This window comes from Neomonachus schauinslandi, chromosome 8 (genome assembly GCF_002201575.2).
Source record: "Neomonachus schauinslandi chromosome 8, ASM220157v2, whole genome shotgun sequence".
Lineage (NCBI taxonomy): Eukaryota > Metazoa > Chordata > Mammalia > Carnivora > Phocidae > Neomonachus > Neomonachus schauinslandi.
Window position 1 is genome coordinate 7,605,527 of NC_058410.1, and position 23,120 is coordinate 7,628,646.

The window sequence follows — 23,120 nt, forward strand, 5'->3', positions numbered from 1 at the left end:
TTAATTTGAGAAGAGAAATTCCCCAAGGTTTATAATGTTCTAATTATAGATTCTTACTACAACCATTTCTTAAAAACATGAATCGCTGTTTTACCTCAATATATGACACATCAGGTCTCCTGGGCACAACAAGATTTCACAGCTATGAGCCCATGGACTCCACTGTCAAATATTTCTGGGAAAGGCTTTTTTTTTTTTTTTTTTAAACAGTAAAAATTTCTCAAGATTTCTCCATCTTTGTTAATGCAAACTGTAACTGTCCCGAGAGTTCCCAAGTCCTCTTGACCACAAAGCATTTGTTTTGAAAATTATCACAAAGACCTGGCATGCGTGCGAAACTACTCGTGACGTGGGAGCCACTGGAGAGACTCTCTACCCCGTCACCCAGGCTCCAGCCCATGGATCTCCCTGCCCTAAACCCGCCGCACACATCTCGCCTGCCCCAGGCCTGGCAGTCATTTCTCGACTTCATTCCTTTTTTGAAAATCCCACCTTAGTCTGGTATCTGACACTGCATGACTGTAATGATATGCTAACCCATCTCCCCATTTCTTCCCCACTCCGGGCTAGCAGCTTCCTCCACCCCGGGGTCTTCCTAGCTCCTCCTCCCCACTCCCCGAACACACCAGGTGCCCAAGAGGCTGCAGGGCTGCCTGCCATCTCTGGGAAAGGCCTTAATCACTTAGCTGTCACTGAAAGACTGGCCATGGTCTGACTTCCCGCAGTCCCTTCAAGTTCACCTCCATTTACTGCTACACAATCACTGGGCCTCCCTCCAAATGTGTTTTTATCCTGTACTTTTCCTCCAGGCTTGATGCAGACCAGTTTTTCCTTCAAGAGTCAGCTCAAGCCTCACCCCTCCATGACATCCCCCGACTATTCCCGGCTTTGGTGGACAACATACTTCCAAGGGGCGATTGTCGGGTAAGAGCACCGGACTTGGAGACAGAAGCAGTGTGCGCTGATCCCAGCTCTGTCAGTTATCACCTTGGCCGAAATATTTGGCTTCTCAAAAACATTATCATACAGCATAAGACGTGAATAGTTCTTCATTTCACAAAGATTATTATATTCCTATGCCCACCCAAGGTGACTTACATAATCAACCACCGTGACTGCTTGAAGAATACAAAGATGAATAAAACATGTTCCAGATCCAAAGGAACTTATAATTTATTATAAGAAATAGGAAACGCATACAAACACAGTATACATAGGAAGTAATGGCACAGGTATAAAAGAGATCACAAAATATTAATGTAGATGGACTAATAATTCAAAAGCTAAAGCATATTTTAGCTGAAACTTTTCACTTTATGCTTAAACATCTTAAGTTCAACATTCTCTCTCTTACCCTTCGTCTGGCTGATAAGTGTCCGAAGTTCCCAGCTTCTTCGAGCTGACCCACCTGAATCACCTTTTGGATATGCTGGTTCTGGAAGAAGTATGTTTTTCACACAAATTAAGATTTATGGAACAAATATGCTTATGTAATCGAAAGCAAGACTGAAATGGTGCGTGGCAATGATTAGTTACCATCAACCTGTCCTTTCTGGTCATTAATTTCTATTTGACGTGAGTGTGAGAAGCTATCTTGACAATCAATTCTAGAAAACTATACCAAACTAAGAAGTTGTCATGATTACATGTTACATGATTACATTATGTTACATGATTTTAGCTATATAAACCTTCCACAAATAACAAGACATCAGACTACTGAGCGGAAATTAGATTCTCTGGGGACCCCCCTCAAGAGGCCTGGCATTATAATAAAGCCTCAGTGTATCATTAACAAACCTACTGCAGGTTTGTATTTTTAAAGAAAATAAGAGTGCTTGGCAATTAAAGTATCAGGAATAATTTTCTTTGAAAAGCAACAAAAGTAGACCTAGAAAATGCAAGTACAGCTAAAAAGGCATCTATAGTAAAAAGCCAACATGTTAAATATCAAATGTTCTCCGGGAGCTCTGTCACCTCTTTCTCACTCTTCATTTCTTTCTGAGGCATAACCCATGGAAACTGGTAAACTGAGGCAGAAGATTCAGCCGGTTGAGACCAGAGTCTGCGCCTCACACACTCACCGTCGCGCTCCTCTGTGGGGCTTGAGTGGCGGCTCAGGGACCGAAACTGTAACTCGGCGGCTATGGAAGCCAACCGGTCGTTCTCAGGGACGCTGGAACCCCTGTTTCAAGATTTTTTAAAAAAATTGAGCTGTCAATTCAATGGAACTCAAAATGAAAGATCTGGGAGATTCTTCTAGAGCGGTAATTCTCAACTAGGGGTAATTTTGCCCGCTGGGGAAACCTGGTATCAAGTGAGCACAGGATAATGCGAAGGACAGCCCCCAGATACAGAATTAGGCACCCAAAGTGAACAGTGCTGCTACTGGGAAACCCTTCTCTGGAGCTGGGAAGGACAGTCGGATTTTTATCCTCCGCTGCTGGCACATGAGAACCTGACTGCGTAACGCTCTGTTTTAAGTTAAAAACAACAAAAGTACAAACAAAACAGGATTTATTCAAGGGTTACTGACATGTGTGGAAAGCTCCACCATTTAAGCCCAGGATGGATAAAAATTATTAGCCAAACAGAGCTAATATTTAAAATTCTGATCATAGTATGTATTTATGTACTTAATTCTATTTAAAGTGTTAAAATTATTACATGATTCAAAAGATTTCAAATCTCTTACTAAGAAAATGCAAGGGCACACTTAATGATTTTTCAAGCAGTCGCCAAGCAAAGGGGCAGAAGAGCAGGAAGCTTAGCATGTAAAGAACAAAGTTAATTTGCTGCTTTTCCAGAATAAAGTTAAGTGTGTTTAGAAATCCAGAATGAATCCATACAGAGTAAAACCCAGAATTAAATAAGGGAAGTCTTAAAATTATAATTCGAATAATCCAAGATAAGTATGGCCTGAGTTTATTAACAAGTTTCGTGTGTATGAGCGATACCACGCTCCTTTCCATCAGATGCTGAATAGATTTAAGGCGACAGGGTTCTACTGAACAGATGTTCACAAATTATGAAGTATGCACTGCTTTTTTATTTCCCTAAACTCTCAAATCTAGCATAATTGTTAAGTCTGAAGAGAGGGGGACATCCTCTATCACCATGGGATTCATCAAAAAGTCTTGACGCCATTTCATGGAAAAATCACGGATACTGAAGTGAAGAGACCCACGACTCCTAAAGCCACACCCAAGACTGTGCTGCCAAGCAGAGGTCACACGACCCTCTATTTTCCTGATCTCCCAGAGATAAAATTAGCCAATTCCACATCCTCAGAGATTTTTGCTGGGCAAAAAATATACTTAAAAGAAATAGTGTGCTGGTGAATGTTTAACTACTAGCTGTGGAGTTCTACAATTTCAGTGGTGTAACAACTGGCTTGCAAAATTCCTGAAAAATTAACAATCAAGCTCACAAAGCAGTAAGAGCCCAGCCCCAACAAACAGAACACTGTAAAAAAGTTTTATAAACATGGTAAGATCACTAAAGCCCAGACTATTTCCTAAGTCAAACCAAATCAAATCAAAACATTCAAAGGCTGCTGTGGGCCACAGTAAGACTTCACTCACAAGGCTGATGGGTCTCTAGGACAGGAAGGGCCGCACACCGTGAGGTGGGGGCCTTCCTGCTGACGCTGGAAGTCCTGGCCATCATTCGGCTTCCCCCCCGCAGCACGTTCACAAGCGCTGGGCTATACCAGGACGTCGGCGGGGCACGTGCCTCCACCTCGGGGTCTGCTGCACAGGCCCACCACAAAGGGGCTGTTAAGGCCCAAAGTTAAACTGAACAGGAGCCGGGCTCAAACGCAGGAGTGCGGCAAACCACCAGCGGCTAAGCGCATCTCCACCTGGCCTTGCTGTCCTCTGCCCACCGTCACCTACACACCACCAGAGTCCAGAGATCGTGATTCCTTTGTAAAAAATGGCCTTCGAGATGGCACACTGTGATGGTGGTAAAATTTCTATGTGTCAAGAATCATCCAAAAGATGAAGAATACTTATGAAAACAACCTCCACAAAGCCGAAGACTAAATGCACATGAAGGCCGACCACACGTACTTCACTTTTACACTAAAATACACTTAACGTACCACACCTCCAGCTCACAAATGCCTTAAGCCACAGTTCAGGAACCTCTACAAAAGTGGGGGGCGTTCCTCCCTTTTCTAGTTTTGCAGGAATGGTGTGCAAACGTGGATGCAGCAGGTCATGGTGAAGTGCTCTCCGCCCCCGTGTCTGCACCTGAGGGCAAGTGGCTTCCCTTCACCCTGAGTTACACTTACAAAAAAGTAGTTTCAGTGCCTCCTTCAGGGACAGGAGGGCATATGTGGAAACATTTGCCATGAAATGCTCTCAACATAAAAATGAAGAAGGTAAATGGGAATCTATTTAATGGTAAACTGTTAATTGTCTTGGTTGACAGCTTAAGCTGTAAAATACGTTGACTTTTCTTAGATTATAGATGTTTATCACTACAAATTACGAGCAGTTATTATTTTAATGAATGAGAAGAATGGAAATGTTTGTAGAAATTTTAGACTGTTACAAAGTAAGTCTAAAGACATTTTAGTGTTTCTTCAATTCTAAAGCTATACGTCATCTTTCTGCCAACAACATACTAATATTTTTTCTTTGGAGCAAGATACAGGGCACTGAGTTCCTTCACAGTTTCATCCTTTTTGCTCAGATTACCCTCAACCCATAGAGTTTTATTTGACTCTATCACCATCTTTATCGGAAGATGAGAAGAGTACCAGTGTACCCCCTCTGCCAGACGTAAGGGGAGAGTTAAGAGTGACCGAATGTCCTTTCTCCATTAAGTCTATGAGACCTTGATGAAATCTTCTGTCAAAACTAACAACTAGAATGGGAAGAAGCGCAACACACTCCTTACCTATATGGAAGACTCAAGCAAGAGGCTTTCTGGAGCTTGCCAAGTGTCTGATAGCTCTCTCTAGTAATGATACGCTCTCCATATAAGATACAAACCCCGTGAACACATTTTTCCAACTTTCATAAACTATTTCTAATCAATAATTCTATAAATTAGAAAACTTGCTAGAAAAGTGATCCTCCGAAAAAACAAATCCCCACCTAATGGTGTTAACTAGAGCCATCTCTGAGCTACATTGGGACCGACCCCTCAAGAAAGGCACTACTTGCCAAAATTCTCACGTCCCCTTCGGTGGGGACCAGGCTCTTCGGTCTGATACTCTCCCCGAAGAGCTGTTATTGGCAGGGAGTCTGGTCATTGTGGTTAACATTAGCTCCGAGGAAATATTAATCAGGCAAATTATGTACTTGTGCTTCTGGGTGCTAGAGCCTTGGGGGGGGTGACACGTCCCCGGGCCACGTCCCAAAGCTGAGGCCGCTGCAGAAGTGCCCAGGAGGGGGCCGAGGAGGCATGCCACTGGTGGAGGGTGACTACCTGGTATCATGGGCACTGCTGACAGGTTTGGCTGGCACAGAGTCGCTGCCCGAGGGGCCGGGGCGACCGGCGGCGGCCGCAGCAGTGACAGAAGCAGCAGCGGGGCTGCCGTGGCTCCGCGCGTCCGAAGGCACGCTCCGAGTGCTGAGACGAGAAGAAAAGCTTCAGGAACACAGCTGAGAAAAGGGACTGGACTCTCCAGTGGTTTTCAATTAAGAATAAAATAGGGTGAGGAAGTGAAAAATATTTAAAAATATAAAATGCAAATTTTTCTTTGAGATTCAGGTCTAGGCGTATAAAAGAAAAAAAAACTAATTATTTTGAAAAATAATTGTGGTCTTTTCCTAGCAAATACTGTCAAATAAAATTAACTTTTAAAAAGTGATTCTACAGGGGAGAGAAAATGCTCACTCCCTCAAGATGCAGAAATGCCACCACATTCAAGAGAAATACTTTGTACTAGAGTTTCAGAACTCACTCTAGTATTTAAGTTGCTTCAAGATTACAGACACACATGAAAGTCAAGACTGGAAAGATCATTCCAATTTTTCTTCACCTCTACACTGACGTGTAGGATTGTTTTTCAAATGTTTACTATGCTATGCACACTCAAATTTGTTTTTGTAAGGTCATTTTCAAAGAAAGAGAAAGAAAGAATTATTCCAAAGCCAGCAAGCATTTAGTAGCTTGAGGTTATAAATAAGCTGAGAAACTAAGTTATCTGGAAAGGTACAAGTCCGTTTTAAAGTTGCACGTTTTCTTCTCTTGCAACTAAGGCACACTGTGGTGTATCTTCGAGATAATGCAACTAAGAGCTTTTAAAACAGTGTGCACGAGAACACAGAAAAAACACTCAGTGATCAGAGCAAGCTCCAGCAGCCGTCGGAGCAGAAGCATGAAGCTCAGAGAAGAACCCAGACAGCAAACGGCTACATAAGCTCCAAATACCTGAATCCCTCTGGAGTCGGGATGATTAGATGTGGGTTAGGAGGGTCACTGTGGCATCGCGGCACCTTCACAGGACGGGGGCTGTTCCGATGAATAGCTGCCAGTGACAATGGTGATAAATGCAACTTGTTAAAGGAGTCAACAGAAAAAGCCAAAGCAGGTCCCTACACAGAAACGGGATGGGACCTGACTTTGCTGGTGGCCAAAATAAACCCATTATGTAAGTAAGAAAATTGTATCACATAGACCAACGTTGCTGAAAACGCACTTTTTAAAAATTATAAAAGGTATATTATACATTAAAACTTTGAGCCATCAAAAACATTTCTGAAATCCTGGAGAGAAAGTACACAATGGACAGGAAACAAACAATGTGACCCAGCTAGAGACGGAGATAACAAAGAGTTCTTGATGCTGGCTACATTTTTAGAAAGATTCTGGCCTGTGCTGACACTTCAACAGGTTCTGAGTCAGGGATGGTCACTGTCATTTTCCTGATAATACGGAGTTTTATTTAATTCCTTTAAACCAAACGAGGAGGATCAGACACAGTTTAAGTGGGTTATTTGTCTTTTCAGAACATGTTTTCTTCTCTTCTTTGTTTAAATATTCTGGTAAAAACTAGATAAAATTTAAAATAAAAATTTAAAGGGCCCTTGCCTAGTGATTACAGAAACGCTGATAATTCTCCTTTCCCCAAACCAGACACCACTGGGGTACCACACGTGTTACATTTTGTCTATTTCGCCCTGACTGACACATGTCCTCTTACTTTTCACTTGGTTTTAACCCTCCTTAGTTTTTTAAATGTTGTCTTTTCTCTTCAGGTGAATAATTTCACGCCATATGTTTTATTTCATCTACATATGCTTTATCCTAAATGGAATAAAGAACCTTCTTCACGGTTCTGATTTGTCTGTTGTCAATAACATTACACAAGAAACACCGAAATCCCCAAAATGGAGAGATCTGAAGGGAAAACTTGCAAAGCAAAAATCAAGCAATTACTAAGAAAAAATTCAGGCAATTTGTGTCTCTGGCTCATTATCTCAACCATTACGATAGTAAATGAAAGAACTCCAACAGTAACAAAGGTAAAAGAGAAAAAAAAAAAGGCAATAAAAATGCTTCGGGAAGGAAGGTGATGTCTTTAATTCAGCAAACATACTGGGAACTTTGGAGCCAAGTATCACTACAAAATTTCATCTTCAAAGTATAAAAGAAAGATGCTGCTAAAACACACGCATAGGAGTTCCACATTCTTCATATATGAGAGAGAACATTTAAGAGTATATATAAGTAAGGGGCGCCTGGGTGGCTCAGTTGGTTGGGCGACTGCCTTCGGCTCAGGTCATGATCCTGGGGTCCCTGGATCGAGTCCCACATCGGGCTCCCTGCTCGGCAGGGAGTCTGCTTCTCCCTCTGACCCTAACCCCTCTCATGTGCTTTCTCATTCTCTCTCTCTCAAATAAATAAATAAAATCATAAAAAAAAAAAGTTACAACTTTCTAAGGCATAAAAATTTAAAAAAAGAGTATATATAAGTAACTGCTGCAAAACTGTGATTATTTCATTGAAAAGAAAATCCAAACAGTCAATAAACATAAAATAGACGCTCTAATTTCACTAGTGATATTTACTATAGAGATGCTTCTCAGGGCAAAAACTAACAAAACATGGGGCGCCTGGGCGGCTCAGCCGGTGAAGCGTCTGCCTTCGGCTCAGGTCATGATCCCGGGGTCCTGGGATCGAGCCCCGCGTCATGCTCCCTGCTCAGCAGAGAGCCTGCTTTTCCCTCTGCCTACTTGTGGCTCTCTCTGTCAAATAAATAAAATTAAAAAACCAATGTCCACAAGGAAAGGGTGCAAAGAACTGTATTACACCCACTAACGGACACAATGCAGCCACTAAGGAGAACGACTTGGATCTCTACCCGTTGACAGGGAGGAATTTCTACAGCTGTCGGGTCAGAAGAGCAAGAGATGAGTATCCAATGTGGCCCAACCTTTACGCCGTAGAACAAGCAGCCTGCCTGTGCTTGTGTGGTGCCAGGAGCATAAAGGAGGCAGAATGCATCTGTACAATTACGTGAGCGTGCAGAACCGAGGGAAGGCTATCCACCAGGCTGCTGTTGGTGGTTCCGAGTGCGGAGCAGCAGGGAGGAAGACAGGCAGCGGGAACGACAGCTGGTGTGCTCTCCCTTTCCCTAACTGCCCTTGTAAGGACAGAGCACAAAGCCAGATGCAGACTGCTGCCGTGCTCAGAGCACTACAGCTTACAAAATGTAAATGCAGAGCCCTCATGAGCATCCGATGTTGAGCCTGTGCAGAGGAGGCTCAGTGATGTTACCCGGGCAGCCCCGGGTCACCGGGCTGTCTGGCAATCTGACTCTCAGCCAGTGCTACTTCCACCAAGCCACGTGGCCCCAAAGACAAAGAGCACCTCCCGCCTACAGACAGCACTGCTAACCAACCACCCACCGGCAGCTGGGGGAGAGGCACATGGATAATTAGGGACCCCACGGCAGCAGTGATTACCCATCAACCGTGGGAGTACAACTGTTTTCTTTCTTTCCTCTGTAGCGTTTTTCTACCTTGACATTTTTTTCTACGTGTATATTTTCTACATTTCTCTCCATACTCTATGTTATAATTTTGCTACCATGAAAATGATTCCGTATGTAGTTAAGTTATTTTAAAGAAGTGATTTTTACTGAATTATTGATCATGTATTCTTAGTGAAATATTTTAGGAGATCAGAAAATCCAAGTTTTTAGGATAATATGATTAATCAAAAGTTCCATAAGAATATAGAATGCTATAAAATTGTAACATTATATACAATGTTCAAAGAGTTTTGCAAATGATAACTTCCATTTCATAACAGCCTTGGGAGAAAAAAAGGTATAAAATGAGTAACTGAGTGAATTTTAAAGATAGAGAAACCAAGCATTAAGACCTGGTCTACTAAATTTTCTGTGGCTAGCAAGCACCCTTTAAGATACAGTTCCTGCTAAATAAGTTTACCATTTATGAATTATTTTATTTTGTGTAATTTAAACTGCTTCAAAATTTCTAAGTTTTCATTTTTTGGATGTTTATTAAATATAAATACAGTTTTGCTTTTATTTACTATCTCAAGAATGGGGGGAAGGCACAGTCTTTTTCTGATATATTTTGTTTTAAAGTTTCAAGTTTAAACTGTCATTGAAAACTATAATGAAAGAATATCATAGCATAACTTGTGGTTTTTGGGGTTTTTTTTTTGTTTTTTTAAGTAAAATCAATTAAGAATTTACTCCGTTAGTGGTGAGATTCTTAGCTGTGGAGAAGAAAACAAACTCATTCTCCTAGGAAAGGTGAGGAAGGGGGCAGAACAATTATACTCACCCACCTCTAGCAGGAAAGGCCCTTGCTCCCTAACAGACAGCTATCTCTACAAGTCTTTCCTTCCCAGAAGAGATTTTAAGGGAAGAACAGATTTATTGTTGGTATGCAAAATATACATTAATTAATTAAAATGTGTAGTTAACACTGTTGGCAGGCAGTGCATATCCTGTGCTGGCATTTTAATCTTCCTGTTGGACTTAGGACTGTGGAGTTCCCCATATACACACCTCATTCCTATCACTGCCGTCTTCTTCAATATTGTTAAAGAACTTCTCTACCCAGCATGAAGGGCTGCAACCGTAAGATGACGCACTTGCCCAAACCAGGAGGCGCTAGGGGAAATGTTCTAACTGCCGTCTTACCAAGGTACAAACCTGTAACAGGACTGTGTGGCTTTCCTATCACATGGCCAATGCACTCATTCATCAAGGCTTGAAGACTCTAGGCAAATGGGAAAGGACAAGAAAAGAATGTACATCCTCTCAATGATATAAGTAGCACAAATTAAGCTTTCAGTGTATTTAAAAGAAATATGCTATGCTATCCTTAGTAAATACTTTCAAAGTTCATTTAAAAGACAATAGATACAAACAAATTAAACACAAACTGCACATAATTTAAAATAATAAGAATATATGCCATTCAATTTTTATAAATAAAAGCAAATTAGCATTCAACTCCCCATAAGGCAATGATGTGCACAAGCAAGGAGCTTCTCCTACAATCATCTCTACTATTCAGAGGCTAACATGATTGAATTCACATGTTGAACATCATCTTTTTGAGCTGATGGAATGTACTAGAATAACAGTGGTAATATTTAACACTTGGTTGGCATGCTCTCAAATGACGCATGCTGAAGTGAAACAGCTAATCCTTGTTCTTCATTAAACTGCTAAAAAGCAGTAACTATTAAGTCAGCACTTTATAAAATTTGAAACTGACAAATATTTTAGAAGTACCAGGCTTCATAGATATCCACTGACTTAGTCGGTTGAACAATATTGTTATAAAAACAAAAGAACATGGAATATCTTATATCAATGTAAGTTAACAACTTACGTTGTTATGAGTGCTTTAACTTTCAGCGTTATCATTACAATTATGAAAAAAATATTTAAGAACAACTATAAAAAAACACACAATCAGGAACAGTGATCAACTTATTTCTTTAATTAAAAAACAAAACAAAACTCTAGACTATTCCATACCAAGAAGTCATCTTCTGGCAAAGCTGAAATGAAGGCAGGTTCAATGGCTTGTAGAAAGTCAAAACCTTGGGTTGCCCACCTGTTACATGAGGAAGTTCAATAATCACAAAACCAAGAAAACACTGTAGCAGTTTTAGCCTATACAATACTGAAAAGTAATCTGACTGGAAAATTATCATCTAAGAAAAAACCACAATTTTCGTCTTTATGTAAATGCCTGGGGTTGAGTAAATTTATAGCATGTTTTGAGAAAAAAGGACAAACAGCTTCTTAGTAAAGGAACTGGTTACCAAATTGTTTCCATTTACATTCATAAAAGGCTTAAATTGCATGAGGGAGGGAAAAAAATTAGCAATCAGGAAGACGTGTCCAGGGAGAATGTGAGCTCCCCTAAAGTTAACTCATTATGGAACTTTTTAAGTTTTCCAAAAATTATGGGGTTTTCTGCGTTAACAGTTTCATTTAAAAACACAACAAAGCAAAATCCTATCATCAAAGACTTCAAGATGCCCCTTTTTGTGTCATCTGCTCAGCAATCTCACATAAAATATACACATGAAATACTACCATTCCCACATCCCTCTCTTATTCCTGCATTTTCCAGCTTCACAGGCTGCTCCAACATTCACTCTCTCTCTCTCTCTCTCTCTCTCTCTGTAGCAGGAGTACTGAGTTACTTGCAGTTCTAGGATACATCTACTTGGTCCTTACCTGGGTCTTGTACCTCGACCACTCTCACATTTAGTTAGGACATAGTTCATCCATTTCCGGGCAAAGCTTATATATTTGTCTCCTATCTTCTGTCTAAACTCTCCAGACATCAAACGAACAACTTCTTTATGATACTGTAAGAAGATTTTGTGTATATCAAAATTAAGAGGAAAGTAATGATTATACAAATATCTAAACACTACCAATGCCACATCTGTTTCATAAAATACCATTTTTCTATAAACAAAAAGCAAAATCCAATTAAAACAGATATTTTCAAGAATATGAAGAGTTCAACGATTCATTAGTTGCATATAACACCCAGTGCTCATCGTTGAACATTACAACAAAAACTAATGATGTACTCTATGTTGGCTAATTGAACATAATAAAAAAGAAAAAATGTGAAGAGTTAAAGATAATGCAATGTCTTAAAATGCAGTTTCACCAATGTTTTACTCATAAGTTTAAATTACAAATGTACTCTTATGATACTAAACATCTCTTAAAGAAGGTTTTAAAATGGAAGTAGAAAGCTGTTAGCACAAAATAAAAACTGGACAACTATCTGACAATTTAAAAGGAAACCAACATTTCTGATACTCTGCAGTGGGTAAGATGACATTCTTGATTTGCTGTACAAGATTCCTCATACTTTTGGTAGGTAAGTTAGAGAGCAACTGTGAGGTTACACTGTGCTTTTCCTCTTCTTTTGTACCTACCTCGAACCCAAAGTTGTAGCCCTGAATCATTGCTTCTCGGTAGTACTGCTGTAACGTGACAGACTCAGATTCATCAACTTCAGCATCAAATTCTGAAGTGAACATGTGGTCCACTCGGTCAATGGCATCACTTATTCTGTTGCAAAGCTCTAGTGCATCATTCTAAAGAGTCCCAAACCATAATTAATCCAAACAAAGCAAATCACCTAATACTTAACTGTATTTTAGAGGAAGATTTCTTTCATCATCACAGATACTAATCATTGCAATACATTTTGGCCATATTTATTTTGGTCATTCAAAAATAAAGGAAATGTGTTATTTATTTATTTATTTAGTTTGTTTTTATCTGTATTAGGTATTCTTTAACATCTTATGAAATACAAGAGGGAAAAAATCCATTTAAAATGATAATGCCTAATTCCTATAAGATGCTTTCATCTTTAATATTTTGCATATCAACCACCAGCTGCTTTTTCCCCCTTGGCAGTTGCTAAAGTATGACTTCAGTCGAATAGGATTTCAATCCAACAGGAAGTCTGTATCGTCCTTCGTTATCTCCCTGACACTCCCTAGTTCAGGGGTTCTCAGTTGGGGTGTCAGTCAGGGTCGATTTTACCCAAGGGGGCATTTTACCCAAGGGGACATTACCCAAGGGCAATGCCTCTTTTGGTTGTCAAAACTTGTGGAGATAGGGTGTGAAATCTATTGGCATCTAGTGTGTAGAGATCAGAGATGCTGCTAAACATCCTACAAAACAGGACAACTCCCCAAAACAAAGAATTATTGACCCAACACGTCAATATTGCAGAGGTTGGAAAACCTTGTCCTAGTTCATGCTCTGTTGTTTCCCTAAGCAGGACTACAATCACTCCAAATCGGACCCCTTCCTCTCACCCTTCAACACACACGTATGTACATATGGTCTCCATTGGGCTATCCCCCTACAGACTTTTCCAAAATATTCTTCCTAAATATTCAACTACTACTCTGAGACTTAGAAAAGATAAAATCCAAAACCTCTCAATAGCCTGATTTTTGCCCACCTGATTTTACCAGCCTTATCTCCCACAACTTTCCACTGTACACACCAAGATCTAGCCAAATCAGACTATTTGATATTCAGCGAGCATTCCCAGTACCCTGACCCAGGGACACTGATGCCCAAATGTTCCTTCCCAGTTTGTATCTTCTGAAATCCTCCAAGCTGAAATGCCTCCATTGTGGCAACTCCAGATGCGACCAGGAGGATCCAATGTCTCCCTGCTCAGGAGGAGAGACGCTCAAGAATTCCTTACACTCAAGAATAATCAATATCTTATATAATTTTGCACTCTCCAGAGTTCATTGGCTCAAACTAAAAGAAAAGAAAAAGTGCCCTGCACTGGCATTCGAGTGGGATGGCAATCGATGAGAGAACGTGTTTCTAGGTGAATGAGACAAGTCAGACTGACAGAAGAAACAAATGCTTATCAAACTACTTATAGTTTCAAGAAGTGCTTCTTCTTCAAGAAGTCAAGCCTTAATGTGACAAAGAAGGCATAACTGATGGCCCATGGAAAAGCATGGATCAGACCAAGACTGATGAATGGAAGACAAGGTAGAGGTGGTGAAAACAGGAAATAATGAGAAAAGAAGGTGAGGCTCTGGCTTGACCTGAACTCTGAAGGCCTAATGCCTGTCTACAACCGGCTTTCTCTACTGCATTTAATTTGGCTGAATTATCAGTTAAATAAAAGAAGAAATAAATCTTCTTTTAGGTTACACATTACTGATTTGGAGTACCTCTAGCAAATACTCGTAATTGCTAAAGAAGAAAGAAACCTGGATTAGGAGTGAAGAGACCTAAATTCCAGTATCAACTTGGCTACTAACCAACCATGTGGCCATTCAGAAGTCACATAACTGGTCAAATTTCTATCCCTTCCAATTCCAACATTCTATGGTTCCAAGAAAGATCTGGGAGGTTTTAGTGAAGACATGGGACAATGGGAACCGGGAAGAGGGAGAACAGTAAGGACCACGTAAGACTTCAGGTCCCTCGGCTGGGATGACACTGTCGCACACAGATGCCTCCAGAGTGTCACCTCCACACACAAATCAAGGGGCTCAGGCGGAGGTGGCGGTGACGTACCTTTAGCTGCTGCAAAGCTCTGGCGATGACCGGCTGACTGGACGTCTGCTCCTGGCGGAGAGTCATGAGTCCCTCGATGGACTGCTGGAAAGCTTTTCTCTGGCTGGTGAGATGCGCAGACTGCATGACCACTAGTAAAAGATGATCCACCTGGGAGGAGAATCAAGCACAGGGCTTAAAAACAGACCCACTCACCGTTTCCCATTCTAGGTCAACCCCTAGTCCGAAAACAATGGCAAACTCGTCAGGGCCACCAGGCCAGTAAGCCCCAGATCAGAAAGCAGTTTTCAAGCAGAGCTACTCCCTGCCACGGGAGCCACACACCGCAGTGGGCGCTACTGTCTGAGGTCTTCCACACAACGCTGAAGAATCCCATGGAACTGTGCAGGCATGGGGTCTCTGAAACATCCTAGAACTGCAAGTAACTCAGACTCCTATAGCAGTGTGCGTGTGAGTGTGTGTGTGTGTGTATGCATGTGTGTGTATGTGAGCAGTCTGTGAGGCTGGAAAATGCAGGAATAAAACAAGGTGAGAGGAGTGGCCTTCCATGAAACAGACAAAATTGAGAATTTAGTATCTTTTTAAGTGACAGAGTCACTGCAGTATTTTGCATAGAAGTGTGTGTGATATGACCAGAGTTACTATTATAATGATCATTCTCAAAGCACCCAAACAAACACACACACAGACCTGGAGGAGGGAAGGTGAGGCTGGAAGCAGGGAAACTAAAATTGAGACAATGCACTAGGCCAGGAGCCAGATGACAAAGTCTGACCACGGCAGGGGCTCTGGGCTGCAGACAAAGTGTCATTGACTAGAAATGCTCCGGGTGTGTTAGGGCTGCGGACGAACTGGAACGGTAAAAGGATTAGTTTATATTAACTGTCACATTCTGGTTTCAACAACTGAGTGGCCAGAGCACCACTCGCTGAGACAGGGAACATGAGCGGAAGAGCAGATCGTGTGGACTCAAGAGCACAGTAAGCCAGTGCGTTCAATGCTGGCCAGGCTGAGTCTGAGGTGCATGCGAGCATTCACCACCACTGTCTCGATGTCAACAAAGAGAACGTGAAGAGGCTTCTTACGGGTTTTAATTGAGTTACACAAATCATCACGGGATCCCTGCTGGGTGAGTAGGTAATAGCCTCTACTACAAAAATGTTAACTAACAGCAAGTAAACCAGAGTACCTGAAGAAGTAGAATTTCTGAATTACAAATTAAATGAGGGAGATAATTCCTTTTAGATCATGAGCATACAGATCACGACTGAACTAAGATATAAATATTTCAAATATTCCAGGATAATTTAACATACTTACAGAATTTGAAGGAATATTTTGGTACAACTTGTGATACAAAATTTTTAAAAGAGCGAGGCATATTTTGGGGAAGTCCACAGTTGAGACGACTATGGCGGTTAAAGCAATCATTCAGAAGCTGCTAATAATTTATTTTTCCTAAAAATATTTTAAGTAAATAATACTACTTCAAGGTAGGGGTGGAAGTAGTGGCCATGGGACCTGGAAGTGACACACACCTGCATGCTTCTCAGGGTATCAACAGTCTCGGCCTGAGGCACAATTTTGACGGGCTGTGCCTCCCACGTGGCCCAGCTATCTTCCGAGTCCCGAGCACGATCGCTGTGCTTGGTTAGCAGGAGATAGGCGTCGATCAGGACATCATCTGACTCTTTGGAGCAGTCCTTTCCCGCGGCTGCATTGAGTAGCTGCAAAATAATGCTCTTCTCCGCAGCAAGAGTGTCTGGAACAAACACTTGCAAGTTTTCTAAGCCAGGAATCTGTACCTGCAGAAGAAACGATCCAAAGTCTGAGATTAGGGAATGTCACATGTTACAAAAATTTATTTAAAATACATAAAACTAGAAAAAGACAAGTAGGTGTGGGGAAGGCCAGCACTGAGGGCATTGCAAGGGGCCCAGTCCCATGTGACTGGAGGAGGATGCGGAGGGGCACGGGAGTGCTGTGCTGGAGGCCTGGGAAGGCTTCTCCACTCACTGGGCATCCTCCAGCTGCTTTATTTTCAAGAAGCAAGAAAACACCCTTTAGGGGAGGAACTGCAGCCTGAAACAACCTCAACTGATGCTACTTTGTGATGCTTACAGAAAGTCACCTGACTCGGTAAAAAGGCAAAAAATGTTAATACAGATTCACTAATCATTCTTGGTGGGGGCATCATAAGAAGCCTTTTAAAGATCATTTTAATAAGGAACACATATGTGATACTGTTGTGCAAATCACAAACAACTGCAGGTGGGATAAAACTGTGGGCCTGGGATAAAATTTCCAGTAACAATATCATACACAGAATCTATAATCTATAATCTCAAACAACTTAAATGGTAGTAAAGATGAGGACTCCAAAAGGGGCTCCAGTGACGAGTTGGGCACTGATGGCCAAAGTTCCTGTAAAAAATCTGAACTGTTTCAGAAAATGTGAGGGTAAAAACAAAACGATGACTTAAAAATCAATTATTAGGGGCGCCTGGAGGGCTCAGTGGTTAAGCGTCTGCCTTCAGCCCAGGTCATGATCCCGGGCTCCTGGGATGGAGCCCCGCAGCGGCTCCCTGCTTCTCCTTCTCCCTCTACCCCTCCCCCACCCAGGTGCACATGTGCACGCTCTCCCTCCCTCTCAAATGAATAAAATCTTCAAAAAAATCAATTATTATTTTATTATTTTACATTACTATTTTAGATACATTATTTTAAATACATGTGTAACTAATTTTAATAAATAGTATGAATAAATATTTGGTTATTTTATCTGCATTCTAAAAGCAAGTTAGTATGAAAAACTTTGTTTTTCTGCTTATTTCATTGAGAAATTATGAGAAAGTCTTATTACTGGGATCAATATATAGCCAGCAAAGCCTAAAATATTTACTATCTGGACCACGAAGAGAAGAGAAAAACAGGAAAGGCAAAATATTCCAATTACACCATCTTTAATATTTACCTTAACATACTGTTTTGATTTCAGAACATCCAGAAGGTCTCTAACTGGGGCTGAAAGTATGAACTCTGCTGCTATTTCCAGGTCCTAGGATCACAGTTACAAAGAAACTTCTTTAGGGTTAGCTTTTAAAAAAAATAAGGTAAAATAAAAACTTTAAAAAAATCAGTTGGGATTGTTAACTCACCTTTCTCAACATTTTAGCAAATCCAAGTGCCTTGGAGGCTCTTTCTCTAGCTTCATGAAAGAGTTCCTTCAGTGCTCGACTAATCTCTATAACAGATCTCCTGCCAAGATGATTGAAATCCAGTTAGAGTACATTAGAGTACATCAAGAAATAAACAGCAATAAAGATGAAGCAAATTGGATAAATGGGAACAAGCAATTATGGAGAATGTACTTGAAATACTCAGAAGCTTGCTCTCTGGTGGTTTTCCAGAAAGTGCTTGTATTCTTCAAATAAATAAGGCACATACAATAACCTTCAAATAACAGTAAGCTTGATTTTCTAAAGATTTCCCCATAATAACTTCTTGGAGTTTGAGATAAAGTTCTTACATTGACTCCCAGCTCAGGATCTTACTAAAAAGGAATATATCCGTGCAGTGGTGGGCTGTTGACTGTTTACCAACTGGCTCCCCTCAAAGAACTGCCTTATGTGGTGTTTGGAGATTTCTGTGGTGTAAATACTCGCATCATCGCTGCCCGCAGGCCCCCAGTGTGACAGCACTGAGCGCTGACTAGAGAAGAGATGTGTGCGGTTGCCCCTCGGCTCACTGGGGCCAGGAGGAGCCAGCCCCATCACACTGCCCACGAGCCCACCGCTTAGACCCACCGCTAGCAAACAACCAGAGCATCATCAGGGCCATTCTCCAGTTCCCCATCTTAGATCTCCAATTCTCCCTGCTTATCCGGAATTCACCGCGTTGGCTCTCAGAACTGCAGGACCTTCTACAAACCGACTCTCAGCTATTCAGCACTGTCCCAGGTAAGAATCTGTGTGGATACATCTTGCTTTAACCCTGGCATGATGATATCTCAGGTGCTCTGAAACCCAAAATGTGTTTCTCATCAAATTTTGGATGGTGAGAGAAAACATTTCAGCTCTAGAGAAGTCAGCTCCCCCTGAGCATTTCCTAAGGTTGAATCATATGATATTGCTCGTAATTGGCCACAAAATAGCTGTATGGCTGATATTGCCACAAAAACAGCAATTTAACCTGGTCCAACCTGAATACTATCTCACGGAAGTAGAGGAAATGCAATAGATGCGTAAGCCATTGTTTCCCGTACTCAAGCTTAAAGTTGAACAGAAGGAATAAGCCATACATAAAAACGATAACAATGTGCCAAGTGTCAATTAAATGTATTAATGGACTGCTACGGAGGTGGGGGGAAGACAGAAACATAATTATTTAATTAGACACATTCTAGGACACAGGGATGAATTCTCTCTACTCATTTTTAGTCAACTTACACTCTCTCTCCCTTTCTCTAAAGACACTATTTTCATTAGGCTAACTAAATTCTAAGTTCACCTTCCAAGAAAATTTCACAGAAAATCCTAAGCAAGCACACGAAAAGATAAGACAGTAATAAATAGAAGTCTTTAGGTCTACTATGGTAGACCTCTACTAAGGTCCAACGTGGGTGGGTTTGAACAGGGCCCATTCTAGACTCATCGCCACAAGCAGAACTCTGTGAAGTAAGGAATGGGAAGGAAAGGAGTGGGGCCGCACCTGATTTCATCTGAGGCATTGCTGTCGTCAGCACTGGTCCAGAACTCTGCACAGCTCTCCTGCAAGCCGAACTCTAAAAAACTTCCAGTCGACTTCAGTAGCATCCCCGCGATGTCACTAGGGAACAAGAACATGAAAGTAAACCAGGGAAGAAAAACGGTCCTCACTCATTCTAATTCTTGAATAAGACACTGAAAGGGTCATCTACTGTTTTAATAGTTTGAAAATCAACAATAGTGAGAATTTTTCTTTACTATAAAATCATGAATGTGAAAAAGAGGAACTCTCCCATATACAGGCAAGTATCTATCTTTGTTCTATTTCCATGGTTTTATCATAGACCTTAAAACCTTAAATTATATTCAGAGCAGCTATGTAATTATCATATAAGTGTAATTTTCATCTTAAATGTCCAAAATGGTATAAAATGGCCCCAAATATATATCTAAGACAAGCTGTTTTTAAAAGCTTAATAAACTAAATGATGGAAGAAGAAAACAAAGTGAATTTCTTAAATGCAACTATTTTTACAAATTTCCCTCACAATTAGCTTTTCATCATCCACCCACATGAAACGTTCCCTACGGCCGATGCTTCTCGTTGAGTACACAATCTAAATGCTAGGGTTAAAATGTAAACCCGAGTGTACAAAACAAATCTAAATGAGTGTAGTAAAGATTCGGCAGCAGCTTACTGACCTCTTCACTGAAGGAAAGGAGCTTCTAGCTAGTCAAAGAGAGCAGGTAAGCACAACAACGGTGTTGGAGGACTCGTCAGAGGAGAGAGACCAAACCCAGCCAAAGGGCTGGCTGCACTGGGCCTGCAGGCAATGCAGAAAGGAACCCAGAGATCAGCAATGGGAAGAGAGGCTCTGGCAGGAAGGGAATGGAGGAGGGGAAGGAAAGTCCAGGAAGAACAATGGATATGATCAAAAGGCATGAAGATGTGTTAAGCAAGAGGCCTGGTTGTGAAAAGAAATTGCACAATGTGAAAGGAGCAGAGAGGTGGTGGAATAAGACCGAGAAAGTACGCTGGGGCCACGCGGTGGAAGGCCTTGCGTGTCATGCTAACTGCCTGACCTCCGTCCGGTGGGCGAAGAGGCCAGGCTTTAAAAGCAACTGAGTGGGAAAGTGACCTGATTACAAACCCATTTTCAAGAACAATAGTGTACAAGGATATCCATGAAGGGTTTACTCCACAAATACTGAGTACTGGTTATGTACTAAGCAGCAGGGAGCAGAACAGATAAAAATCCCTCCAGTGAATAGAGGAAAAAACAAGAAATAAAAAAGGAAAAGATATAGTTCAGATATTGTTAAGTGCTATGGAGAGAAATAAAACAGGAAAGGGAACTCAGAAGTGCTCGTGAGTAGGAATTTCCATGTTAAATATGGGGAAGATGACATTAAGACAAAGACCTAAAGGGAGTGCAAAATGGGTCATGAAAGTATTTGGGGAAGAGCAGTCTAACAGAGGGACCACCAAGTGCAAAGGACCCGAGGCAGGAGCATGCCCCGCCTGGGGACACAATCAAGGGCCACTGCAGCTGTGCAGCATGTCCAGGAGAGCCAGGGAGGGGAAGAGCACAGAGGTTTAGTGACAAGTCAGACTGTGCCCGGCCTGAGGGGCCATGTTCAGGAGCTCTGGCTTTCACTGAGGAAGCAGGGAAGCTGTGGAGTATTTGGAACAGAGGAAAAAATGGCCTGAGGTGCATCTGAACGAGGTCACTGGCTGTGGTGTTGAGAACAGACCAAAGGGACGAAGAGCTGAGCAGAGACTCCTGGAGAGCGCCTGCAGTCATGTGAGAAGTAACAGCCTGGGAAGAGCGGCAACGGGAAGTGGTGCATAGGGGTCAAATTCTGGATCTTTCCCGAAGGATCAGAGGTAGTGTGTGAGACAAAGAAAGCAATTAGGGATCACTGGGAGACTGATGGAGCCTGGGTGGAACAGCATGTGAAGGAGACGGGTGCTGTGCTCGGCTCAGCCGAGCGAGAGCCGCACCAGGGGCCAGTCCCTCAGCGGGGCGTGGAAAGCTCGGGAGCTGCTCAGAGCAAGGCTGGTGCAGGCCAAGGCCAGAGCCCCCACCGCTCGACCTGAAGGACGAGCAACAGACAGAAACAAGGAGACTGACAGGAGGAAAAGGGGACGCGGTGAAATCCCATCACTTGAATTTGTAGCGCAAATGAACAGTGACCTTTAAAACAATCTCTTCTGCAGGCGGGCCAGCCTGGAGACACAAAGTGCTAACAAAATAAACGGCAGGCCAAGCCGAATGACAGGAGATTGAGAGAAGGCGAGATGCTGAAATGGGCAGGGAAGGCACTTCTTCAGAAGGCTGACTCCGGGAAGCAACCTGAACAGGAAAGGCAGATGCATGGGGAGTCAGGGCCTGAAGGGCTGGAGAGGTCTGGGAAAGAGCAAGCTCACAGCTCACTGGAAACACAGGCGGAGAGGATGCGACGAGGACGTGAAGAAGATGGGTGGTTAGGGCAGAAGGGGGAGCCTAGGTCCTGAGCAGGGGACAGAGATGGCGGAGTCGACGACAATGCGCCTCTGCAGCTGGAAAAGAGCCAGGTGAGCAGAGGCCCTGGAGAATACACACGAGGGAGGGAAAGCTGCTCCAGGCCAGGTGCGAGGGACGCACAGAAAGGAGACAGAACTACACTGGCGGATGAGGCAGCAACCACCGACGACAGCCGAGGGGTCAGGCGGCGGGGAGGGGCACCCCACCATCAGCGTTCAGCTCCCCAGTAAGAGACAGCCATTTCCAAACACACACCAGTGACCACACTCCCCTCCCTCAGGGTTTTCCTCTGTTTACGTTTCTAACCTGTGCCTCATAAGGAGATTCCGTGATTAGCAGAACACACTAAAACAATCTCGGGAAATGCACACCTTGGGTTCTCCATGTCCCCACACCGAGACTACAGGCCTGTTCTACTCTTCGGAGGCCTAAGAGGGTTGACACTAAGGCAGGGTTTCTCAACTTCCAAACTGACATTTTGGGTGGATAATGTTTGGTTTGGGGGGCTGTCCTGTGCATTGCATGATGTTTAGCTGTGTCCTTGTCCTCTAATCAGTCGGACCTCCCAGTCATCACAATCAAAACTGTTTCCAGACATTGCCAAATGTCCCCACAGGGCAACCCGCCCCCCTACTGAGCACCCTCACTCAAAGGACCCCAAAACCTGGGGGAGAGGCGCACACACACACACAGGACTGGTTGTCATGTGCACATAACTGAACAGGCAAACGGGCCAGCAGGCGCACTCAGGAGCACAAGAGTTCCTACCAGAAAAGTTTCCCAGCCTGTGCTTCTCCTCCCCGGATGTAATGGGTTATTTCTTTGGTGAAATTCCATTCTTCTTCTAACAGGTTTTTTAGACTATGGGATGCTTGAGGTAACTGCTGCAGCATTTGGATCCAGCTTCTCATGTAATCAAAATACACCTTAAAATACAAAAACATAAAGGGAGATATTTGAGAATGGAACTCAGCAGCTCTCAGCTTTCACCTCTGTTAACCTGGAAGCTACAAATTAGAAGGGCCAGGTGGAGGGGGGCCCTGAGTACACAGCACAGAGAGAAGCAAGATCTTCATCACAGGACTGCTGTCCAAATGGAGATGTCTCTTAAACTGCACAACTCAACTCCCCGGCAACTTAACACATTATTTACAATCTCTTTAAATTACCAACAAAATAAAATGTTCACCATGTACACAGAAGTAAAAAAAGAATCAAAATAATAGCACCCAGAAATGTTCATTATTAATATATCGTGAACATTATTCCTTTAAGAAGTTGGGATTCTTACTTGTCTAACTGCTTATTTTAACTTCAGACAATATCTTC

General features: G+C 42.3%; 1 protein-coding gene across 1 annotated transcript in view; it reads right to left on the minus strand.

Moving 5' to 3' along the window:
• The window catches only part of MAP3K4 (mitogen-activated protein kinase kinase kinase 4), a 114,798-nt gene that overhangs the window by 12,161 nt on the left and 79,517 nt on the right, over positions 1–23,120 (minus strand). Inside the window, exons 6-18 of the mRNA XM_044917517.1 lie at positions 22,560–22,717; positions 19,268–19,384; positions 17,716–17,815; positions 17,532–17,615; positions 16,096–16,362; positions 14,558–14,707; positions 12,424–12,585; positions 11,702–11,835; positions 10,991–11,069; positions 10,154–10,220; positions 6,391–6,487; positions 2,085–2,185; positions 1,355–1,435 (exon numbers count right to left, since the gene is read on the minus strand). Of these exons, the coding sequence (XP_044773452.1) occupies positions 1,355–1,435; positions 2,085–2,185; positions 6,391–6,487; positions 10,154–10,220; positions 10,991–11,069; positions 11,702–11,835; positions 12,424–12,585; positions 14,558–14,707; positions 16,096–16,362; positions 17,532–17,615; positions 17,716–17,815; positions 19,268–19,384; positions 22,560–22,717 (1,597 nt within the window). The remainder of the gene's footprint in view (positions 1–1,354; positions 1,436–2,084; positions 2,186–6,390; positions 6,488–10,153; positions 10,221–10,990; positions 11,070–11,701; positions 11,836–12,423; positions 12,586–14,557; positions 14,708–16,095; positions 16,363–17,531; positions 17,616–17,715; positions 17,816–19,267; positions 19,385–22,559; positions 22,718–23,120) is intronic.